This window comes from Gavialis gangeticus, unplaced genomic scaffold (genome assembly GCF_001723915.1).
Source record: "Gavialis gangeticus isolate Ggan-Ray unplaced genomic scaffold, GavGan_comp1, whole genome shotgun sequence".
Classification (NCBI taxonomy): Eukaryota; Metazoa; Chordata; order Crocodylia; family Gavialidae; genus Gavialis; species Gavialis gangeticus.
Genome location: NW_017729008.1, coordinates 26,726,720 through 26,737,473, shown reverse-complemented (window position 1 = coordinate 26,737,473; position 10,754 = coordinate 26,726,720). Strand labels below are relative to the sequence as shown.

The 10,754-nt window shown below is 38.1% G+C and overlaps 1 protein-coding gene across 1 annotated transcript in view; it reads left to right on the top strand.

Annotated features, from left to right (window-relative positions):
* Positions 1 to 5,754: 5,754 nt before the first annotated feature.
* The window catches only part of SEMA3A (semaphorin 3A), a 221,211-nt gene continuing 216,211 nt past the window's right edge, over positions 5,755 to 10,754 (top strand). The window contains exons 1-2 of the mRNA XM_019509508.1: positions 5,755 to 5,917; positions 9,008 to 9,070. Of these exons, the coding sequence (XP_019365053.1) occupies positions 5,762 to 5,917; positions 9,008 to 9,070 (219 nt within the window). The 5' untranslated portion in view covers positions 5,755 to 5,761. The remainder of the gene's footprint in view (positions 5,918 to 9,007; positions 9,071 to 10,754) is intronic.

Genomic DNA, 10,754 nt, shown 5'->3' with positions numbered 1-10,754 from the left:
AATAAATCCTGAGCAGGGGGACTTTAGCAGTCAGCCCCTTCTTGCAAATGCTTGCTTCCCAAAGAGGAAGACGATAGCTAGTTTAACCCACTGGGCCAACTGATCACTACAAAACCACAAGAAAACACTTTATTGTAAAGACTTTAAAAGGACAGATCTCACATTGGTGCAGATCTCACATATTACTCAGTTGTAGTGGAGGCAAACTCCTATCGAGTACAAGGACAGTTGGCCTCAATTAGCACAGAGTAAATACTGATTCCCTTCCCAGTCTCTTCCTCTGAACTTCAATAAGCCAACAGAGTTCACGCTCACAAAAATAGGGTAACAAAGTAGAATACCAAGCCCTGATTTTACTGCAAATGATGTAAGCCTTGATGTGTGTGCATGCTTGATTAAATTGGAATTCCATTAGGAACTTAAATAACTATACCTTAAAAGGGGCATAGAAAATGATATGCTTTTGTAAGATCACCAAATTGTGGCAAAACCAGCTTCCCAACAAATGTCAAACTGGATCAGCAAGAACATCAATCCTTAAAAAATATGTTTGTGTTATAAAGACAGACAGAATAAAAGAAACATTAATTGGACACTGGGAGGAAAAGGGGATAAAACAGAGAATAAACATGAAAATACCAGGGGCCATAGTCTGAAAGGAGCTTAAGTGGTATGGTTGGAAGCAGTATTTGGTTTGCTGTCCCTTGAACAATCAAAACTATAGCATCATTGATAGTGGAAACTGGTCAAATTGGAAGTTTTTATTCCATACTTAGTTTGGTTACCCACAGAATCTTTGCTGAAAGCAAATCACCAACAGTGATAATCTTTATTTCTGTCAAAATATCTCCATCCACTCTAAATTTACCATTTAGGAAATTTCATGTAAGATTTTAAAGCCATAGCACAAGGATTATAGCTTTACAAAGAAATATTAAAAATGACCAGATTGATTACAAGCTGAAGTCATGCAAAAAGGAAATAATATAACTTTTATATAGTAAAGGGTCTTCTCTGCCTGCAAGAACTGGCTCAGTTCTGTTCTATCTTTTTAATAAAAATAGCTGGAAAAACAGGAAGTCAGCGGAGGATTACAAGAATGGACAGCTATTGTAAGTCTCCACAGGTCATTCATATATATATATATATATATATATATGCATCCAATGATTCCACCATTCAGTATAAACATAATGAGTGAGTTTTGCATAGTAGACCATATTAATTTCATTGGCTTTGTGAAGGCATTCATCATTTTGCCCCTGTTATTGCAATGCAGTCTTTAATATAAATCATGGCTTATTTCACAACTAATCAATGCAGTACCAAACCAATGTGACTGATCACCACTTCACAGAATGTATGGACATCTGTGCTCTTCCAGGCCAGGCTCAGTCTGTACTGGTTCTGATTCATTCCCTCTCTGCTTTATCACTGGCTGGCTATAGCAACCACCACAAGTGCCATGGATGAATTCTTTGAAGCTAATTAATTTGAAGAGATAGAACAGTTAATTTGTATTGATTGGCCAAATGTCATTGCTTTGCTCTTCAGCAGCCCTTAACAGAATGTCATAAGAGTCAGTGAATGCTTATTTATGTCACTAAAGAAATTAATGCAACCGAAGAACATTGGAGAATATGCAGCCTTTCGTCTTTTGGTTGCTAAGTTAACCTCACCCTAGTATACCAGTCGATCAATATTGAGGGAGAACAATCAATGCATGCTTATTTTGTATGTCATCAGTCCCAGTGGTTTTAGCTCAGTTCCTAATGAATAGGAGCCTTTTTCTCATTTGACATCAGGTTGTATGACAACATGGCTATAATATTGTGACTTCCACTTTGCAATGGTATAAATATGATTAGAAGAAGCCCTAGCAGTCTGATACCGTTCCTATTAAAGGGCATTAAATCGCAACAGAAGTAAAACCTTGGCCTTACTGAAGACAAATGGAACTTCGCCATTTCCTTCAGACTAGGGGCCCGATTCCTTTCGCTAGGTGAACCTAGGTGCCTGTATGTGATCCTGTTCCTCTCAAATACCTGAGAGAACAGGAACACGCCTGCTTCTGTAATGTACCATCATGTTAGTTTTATCTCACAATAAAAAAGCAGTGATTAGGGGGAAGATCTATCCATTCCTTGTATTAACTGTTTTTTCTGGGACTCAAGCATAGTGGAATAAGATCACACTTAGGTGCCATAGGTGATCTAGGCAGCTATTAGGAAAAAAAAGGATCTGGCCCTAAAATTCTGTTTCCATTACAGAAATCTTATAAACACAAGTAAGTGAATGGTTATGAATAATGAACTACTAAGGATGATTCTTCCACATCAAGAAAGTAACATTAGCAGAAGGAAAGAAAAATATCATTTACTCCTAATCATGATATAGCTCCACTACTGCCTAAGTACTGCAGACTCCAGTCAATATAATGCCACTTTTGGTGAACATTAAATCAGAAAACAAAAGAATGCATGAAGCAGAAATTGTAGATGTGATTCAGTAGCAGAATCATTTCAGTTTTTTACCAGTTTGACATGGTGGATGACTAATTTTCATATAATTCACACTGGTTTCAAATCTATATAAGTGGGCTCAATTCAGTAGAGTTAGTTCCAGCACCTCAGAGGAACTGAAAGCAGGATCACACCTTCAGGAGTTTAAACAGAGAGAGGGAGAGAGAGAGAGAGAGAGAGAGAGACTAAGGGTTTTTGACAGCTATATAATCTGAATTATCATATACAGATGACAGAACAGCATTTATAACCAGGAGAGTCCTCAGGCAAGTTAAGCAATCAATCATTTGTATCATTCACCATTCAGCAAAGAGATTCAACATCTGAGTCAGTCATTACAATGTAAAGAGAATTAGTTGAGTCTCTAACAAAATGCAAATAAGGGAGCTGGAGTACAATACAATTGACTACTAAAGCTTGGCAGGAATCCAGAAGAATTATTTCTACTCAGTTGCCTTGGAGGATTTAGTTTTTTCTGGTTACACAAGAAATTTGAGAAAGTAAGGCTGAGGTAGCATGCTCATAGAAGTATCGTGTTCATTTATGTAGCAACTTCTATCCAGCTAGAATCTAGGGCACAACACGAAGTGAAGGGTACTCATCCACTTGTTCTTCCCCACCCTCCCCAAGCCTTATTCAGAAAAGCTCCAATTTATTCTAAGGAAAATTTCTCTAGCAGAGATCAGTGTCACTAAATACTGAGCAAACTCCAAGTAAGGACTATAGGATGTGCCTCTATGGGCTAGGTACAGACAGTCAAAAATCATTTCAGGCTGAATCATTTCAGTCTTTGCAGGATAGTCTGAACCATGCAGGTTAAATTGAAACAAGTGAACAGACATTTACCTTTGATTCAGGAAATGCAGGCACACACCTGCAGTAGCTCAGGCCAGAAGCTGGGCCACTAGAGCACAGCTCTCTGGCTGTGGGTTCACTTCTCCCTGCTCCCCCCTGAGGTCTCTGGGATTTGCAGTCCACAATTACAGCAGCATGACTCTGCAGGGTTGCTCATCACTTCATCTTCAAGGTGCCTCTGGGATTTGTAATCCACAGCTGCAGCCAGCAGTTAAGTTTGAGTGGGGGAAGAGGTGTTTAACCCTTCTCCCTGGCCCCAGCCCCCAGCCAGGGTTTGCCTAGGGGGTAGTCCTTCCACTGTGGATCGGGCTTGTCCCCTCCACCCCCTTGTCAGCCAACCCTCACTGTTTCAGACAGGGAGCAGAGGGATGGGGCCAACCCTGCTTTCTGAAGTAGACAGCCCAGCCCAGCCCAGCCTAGGGCTGAAAAGCATGCTGGGATGCTCAGGGACTCTGATTTAACTTGAACCAGGAAGGGGTCTGGGACAGAAGTTTCATAAACCAGTTTTACCCAAATTAGTTAAATTTGATACTACATTCAACCAGGTTTATCTTAAACCAGTTTCAGCCATTCTGAAACTGGTTTATATGCACTGATCTTCTATTCTGTTACAGGTTTAAAGCAGTTTCTGATCACTTAAACCAGTTTGTGTAACTTCTGTCCCTAGCCCAGATATGCTGCACAACACAGGATAGTGTAAATGAGCTTAGTAGCATTAGCCTAGGTGGGTGAACAGAGCTATACTGCTTCCTGTCCCTGATAACCCTGAATGAGCTAGATAAGGTATCTGCATTATGCTGTGTTGACATACCATGAGTTTTATTTTAATCTTCCTTGGATGTACACAGTCCGTTAATTCTTTCCACTAGGCCGAGATTTGTTTTCAAATGCACATTGTTCAGATCAATATAAAGTCTGTTCCTTCTATTGCAAAAAAAACCATTTTATTTTCAGGTCAGATGTGAAGTAGTTCTATGGCCAAACAAATTCTAGAACCTGATGGTATTTAGGAATAAACCTGCTGCACCACATGTGTTCCAGGTTTTGGATTAACACATTTGTTTACCTGCTAGTGGAAGTAAGAAAACTTCCCTTTTTTTCTATCGACTGATCTTACCTGAGCTTTTGTGAACGGTATTAGTTGTAGAGTGACAACTTGCTTTCCGGTATGTGCGGTGTGGGGAATTAATTAGGGCAGTCTCATTCATTACAAGTGCTATATGAGTGTCCAGGCAGGGCAGGTTGAATCATGTCAGGCAGCTGCACTGTGAAACAGCATCTGAGTGTTGCAGCCTCTTTGAAAGGGGCAACATGTACCCTTGGCTGGCATGTGCTGAAGATAGCTCTGCACACATTCACTGCCTGGAGGTCTGGCTATGCCCTCCAGCCAACACATCCCGTATGGTGTGCAAGTCAGCATTCTATCCATTCCCTTGCTCAGCTGTCCCCTTGGGCCCTGATCCAGCATTTGAGTAATCCCGTTGGCTTCAGTGGAGCTGCTCATGCGCTTAAGGTTATATGTGTGCTTCACTGTCTTCTAGATCTGAGGTTTTAACCACAGGACTGGAATCTTGTCCACATATTCTCTGTAACACTGGACTTGTGATAATATGTGCACAGCACTAAGGAGGATGTAACCCATTTTGTTTCTATCTGTGCATAGCTGACATAGTTCTGTGGACTTTCTTCTGGTTAAACGTTGCAGTGCTGTGGATGTATGTGGGGAATGGAAAATGAAAGTGACTATAAACAAAAGTGAAAGTGATCGACTTTGTATTGTCGTGATGACTGAAAATAATTCTTTATAGTCCACGTAAAGGAACAGACAATGAATAGTAGATTTTAATTAGCTGCTTTAAAATTCTGTGCATTTCAGTAATCTATAAAGAAGTTAGTAACACAGGTGAGAATTTTGTTTAATCCATGGCTTCTTTTCCCTAAACAGTATGTTAAGATTATCTCTTTTTTCCGGCCTTTTAGAGACCTGTGTGAAATACCTGTGCATATACAGAAATACTATAAAAAAGATAACAAGAGCTGACCACATATATCATAACTGGTCAGATTAATCCTCTGATGGATGAATCCTGTAGCTGAATGCATGAGAACTAAATTTAGCCTACCCCGAGTTAATACAGAGTGTGAAATACACTACTTCACAAGTATCAACTATGGACTTTCACATGTTGTTTTGGCTTTTTGTTAAACTGGGCTGAATAGCAATTGTAATTAGGGTTTGTGTACTTGTGTAATAGTGAAATTTAGCTTTCATGCAAAATTTGCATACAAGCTTAACTTCAAGAAAATGGCCTGTAAAGTCTTGTGGATCTTTGTTTTACTTGACCTTAATTGCCTTAACAGAGACTTAACTTTGTCTTGCAGAAATGTTGGAATCCAATAATATAATCACTTTCAATGGACTGTCCAATAGCTCCAGTTACCACACTTTCCTTTTGGATGAGGAACGGAGTAGACTGTATGTTGGAGCAAAGGATCACATATTTTCTTTCAACCTGGTTAACATCAAGGAATATCGAAAGGTACCTTCAGTCATCTATAATTAAAAGAAATGTGGAACAGTTCTTGTTTTGCAGACGTGTAATTTTTATTTTGAAAACCATGTGAAATGCATTTGAATTGTTTTGCCATCCTCATTCAGCTACAGGACACTTCTGTAGGGAGAAGAATAATCAGACCTTGTTAAATCACTTCTATGAGACAATCTCCTAAATGTAGCTCATGATACCCATAGTATGTGGCACTATGATGTAGGAATTTAGTTTCTAATTTTAGCAAACCTGATTGGAAGGTATGGTAATTTTATTTTAGTTAAAGCCGTGGTTTATTTTAACAACAACGTTATATAACCTTTTTCAATATAATAAAAATATTGTAAAATGTTATTCCTTGAGTTCAGATATATACCATAGAAACAGAACAGTTTTACCTGCTTAAGCAGTTCAAGTTTAAAAACAAGAAAAGTTTTGGTGCTAATAGCTATCCATTTTTCCTTTCTGTGTATTTTTATGCTAGCCTATGTCTGCCATATTCACACAAATAATTCTTTTTTCTGTCTTATACCGAGGGAGAGCGAATTGAGAAGCAGCACAGTAGCAGTAGCACCAGTAAATGGGTTTCATTTCATGTTAGGCTAGCTGTTTCTTAAACAGTCCATAGTTTCATGCTTACTGCTAAATAAAACAAAGGTGACTATTATGACAGCTTTCACAGAAAGGTCAGGGTACCCAACAGGTTTTTGGGTTTTTTTTTTTTTTGCAGTAAGACCACTTCAATGTTTGCGAGTTAGAGTGGTGATTTCTCTTCCCTACCACTGAGTGCTTTAAACCAGTGTTTCTGCTACTCATAAACCATAATAAATTAGATACTAATAAAAGAGTGACAGATGGGTAAAAGCTCTTTGTACATGATGGAAAGCATTACTTTCAGTAGAAGTTGTTGACTTAAATTAGAAGCTGATGTACATTTCAACTGTGCTATTATTTGAGTCTAGTAATTCATTTTATCCTTTCATTTGTTCTAATGAGCTTTGCCAAACAAGAAGGTAAACGCAGATATTAAGGTTCGCTTTTCATATACTTAAGCATTTAAAATCTCAGAATTTTTTATGGTGCATTTTAGAATCTAGAGATTAAGCTTTTATGAAAGATATATTGCTTCAGTGTCAGTCGATTTTTTTTTCTTGCTATGCCTGACCTTTTGCCCATTTGACTATTAGCTTCCTAAGATGATAGCAATAAATACCTTGTGTTCTTTATTCTGAAGGAAGACAGGCTATTCATTTGTATTCTCTAAGGAAAAGGATAAAAGGAAAACTGGGTATTTTCTTTTCTGTTCTCTTTAGAGCAGCTATAAAGGAAACTGCCTATTTATTTGTATCCTCTGAGGGATTCATAGTTTTAATGCACAAAACATCTGGAATAATTAACGAGAGGGTGGTGTTTCCACCATAGAAAACTCTTCTCCAAGATTGGAGGATTGTACTTTAAGTTCTTTAGTCTCCAAACACTTTTAGAACATTGTCTGAAATATAAACATTAGTATATTGAAGGAAGATAATTGTTTCTTTTGGCTTAGGCCTAAGATTCAAAATGGCATTTGAACATTCCTACAAATTTGTAAGTTTTTTGGATCAGCCCATTATAAAGATAGAAATCACTGAAGAAGTTTACAACCAGATCAAAATCTTCCCAAGGGTATATCTGCTTTTGGGTCTGAATCTTTGATTCAGATTAACTTGTTATCATTATTACGCCATCAGTTTTGAAGCATTTGGATGGAAATCAATGAAGATTTTTATCTAAAAATACAAATAAAGCAAGACCTCATGGGGAAAAAAACCCCAAATTCACTCTGTCTTTACAGTGGTTCAACTTAATTAATTTTTAAATAAAGTTAGCAAACAGAGAAGTGATCCATGCATTTTATAGTTAAGGATAATTGGTTCATATAATTAAGGAGCTTATTTCCAAAATTTGAACTGAACCTGAGATGAACTGTTGGAAGATCTGAAAAGTTTGAATATTTTTATTCAACCTAGTAGGTTTCAATTTTCACACATCTCTGCACTTCTTAAAGCAGGAAGAGAAGCAGAAAGTAGCCGCTGTTCTCATGAAAATTTTAGCCCTATTTTATAGACTCAAGAGGTTTTCTGCTTGAACTATATATTACATTATAAAACATTTCTGAACTTCAGAGATTGAGCCAAAGTTGAACTCAAAACATCATTAACAATAGCCTCTTAATTCTCATTTGTCATCTGTACTTGTCCTATTTACAAATGCTTTTCCCACTACTTTATAGAAAAAATGCATTGAATGCCAAAGTTATAATCCATTCTCATGGCCATTCATACTGCATTATCTGAGGCTCCCAAATGAATAGCTTGGCATTATGTGAAGATCATGTTTTATTCTATATGTAATTCCTAAAAGCTTTTCAACAGACATGAATAATTGACTAAGAGGGTCTCTGGGTTTTCTTTCTATGAGGTGAGGTACATTTTTTGCTAGAACTATAACTAAAGCAGGCTTAGTCTGTATCATTAGAGTAGTCATATATATATTCACGAAGACACTGATCCAACTTAGCATCAATATTTGTTCTGGGTGGTGTGATAGTATCAGCCTTGTATAGTGTTTTTATCTATTTAATTGAAGAAGAGTAAACAAAAGTGAAATAGTTAATATATTGCATAGCCACAAGCCTCATTTCTGTTACAAAACCTTTGAAACCAGATTTAATTGCACACTGTAAGTAATCTATCATGTTCGAGGATGTCAGGTAGATCCAAATTTGGGGATCTGAGTCGCTGTTGAATTACATTAAATTTTAAACAGTTGCTTTACTTTCATTAATATCAGTGTAGTAGCACCCATATAGACCTTTTACCAATCTATTTCTCAAACTCAACAGCCAATATATACAAGGTATACCTGTATTTATAACTTTCTTTAGCATGATTTCTAATTATTCTAAATGCCTTGGGTAAAGGAAAGAAAAAATATAGGAAAGGTAGGCACTGGTTATAGGGACTGAACAGCACTTGATATACAATTTGTGATTACTGAACCATGAAATGGCATAAAGTGATTTTTATTCTGTGTGTTTAGATTGTTTGGTCGGTATCTCATACCCGAAGGGACGAGTGCAAGTGGGCTGGAAAAGATATTCTCGTAAGTACAAATCTTTCTACTGGTATGTTTTATTCTTTTCAAAAACATTTTAATATTTCATGAACCATCCCTGTGTTAATTTTTAAAGCCTTTTTTGCCCAGGATTACTGTTCTAACCATAACTTAAGTGTTGGGTTGTACAGGCCTTCGTTGTTCAAGTATTTCTGTGTATAAATATACAAGAAGTTTAAAAGTATAGGATGAAAATTATACAAAGGAAAAGGAAATTATTTATTTACCAGAAAAAGCATTAGATTAAGAACTGGTTACATCACTTAGGTTGTGATCCTACAAAACGTTCTGTATAGACCCTTGTGTCTGCTTGGCATCTTATTAAAATCAGTGGGTCTCCATACAAAGCCCTAGGGTTCTGTCTCTATGGAGTTCTTTGTAGAATTGAGACCAAAGTGGTTTTAATTTTCTGCAACGGTTGTGGTGCCTCAGGAAAAAAAGGCTATATTATTTGTACTATACTGTACCTTACCTCTCTCATTCCCGCATCTCCGTGCGTGCGTGCGTGCGTGCGTGCGTGCGTGCGTGCGTGCGTGCGTGCGTGCGTGTGTGTGCGTGTGTGTGTGTATATGAGAGGGGGAGAGATCTAGCCAGAACTCCTTCAGTGTTAGTCAGTCTACATTAATAGTTTTGTCCTGTCTTCCTTTAAAAGAACAGAGGGAGATTGGAGATATATGCATGCAATGACCCAAGTGGATACAGGAACAATGGAGCCAAATGGGATATCACGGTGGTTGTAAGGATATAACTGAAAGTGGAATTTGGCCCCATGTGTATATATTATTGGCCTGGATTTCAGAGACGATTCACTAAAATATTCATGATCCCAACCTCATGTCTCTGGAGATTTGTGTTCCAGTACTGTCTTAGGTCATAACTGAAAGTAGGTTTGCTGGTCTTAACTTAGTCCCTGGAGAGAACTGACCTACATCAAAAACGCATTTTGGAACAGGAGTAGTTTAGGTCAGGACTGAAGGTGTAGGACAATGTGTGTATTTGGAGAGGAAACTCAGGATTGTCAGGTATCCGGTTAGGTCTGAACTCTCTCTAACTAACACCAGCCCTTTGATTTTCAAATGACACAAATATCTCTTACTCACTCCACCCATGTAGTCTCGAACACTTCCCTGAGAAATATCTAAGCTTTGGCTGAGAAACTCAAACCTGCTAGGTCACAGAAACAATATTAGAGTTAAATATCTGGGCAACATAAGGATCAAACTTATACTGCAGCTGCTCCACTGCACCTGGCCTATTAGGCTAGGGACAGAAATTAAAGCTAAACCGGTATAACTGATTGGAACATGGTTCAAATCTGTAATATAAGAAGTTCAGTGCACATAAACCACTTCCAAAATGGCCAAAACCAGTTTAAGATAAACCTGGATGGATGTAGTATCAGACTTAACTGATTCAGGTTAAATTGGTTTATTGAACTTTCCCAGATCCCCTCCAGATTCAAGTTAACTCACAGTCCCCCAGTATCCCAGCATGCTTTACACCTGCCCCACAAGCCCCACCTTGCAGAGTGGGTGGGCTATCTTTGGCTAAAACTGTCTGCTCTAGCTGAGCAAGGAGGCATGCTCTAGCATTTCCTGACTTCTGGCCTGGGCCACTGCAGGCAGCTGGCTGCACTTGCTGAATCAAAAGTGATTGTTCACTTGCTTATTGG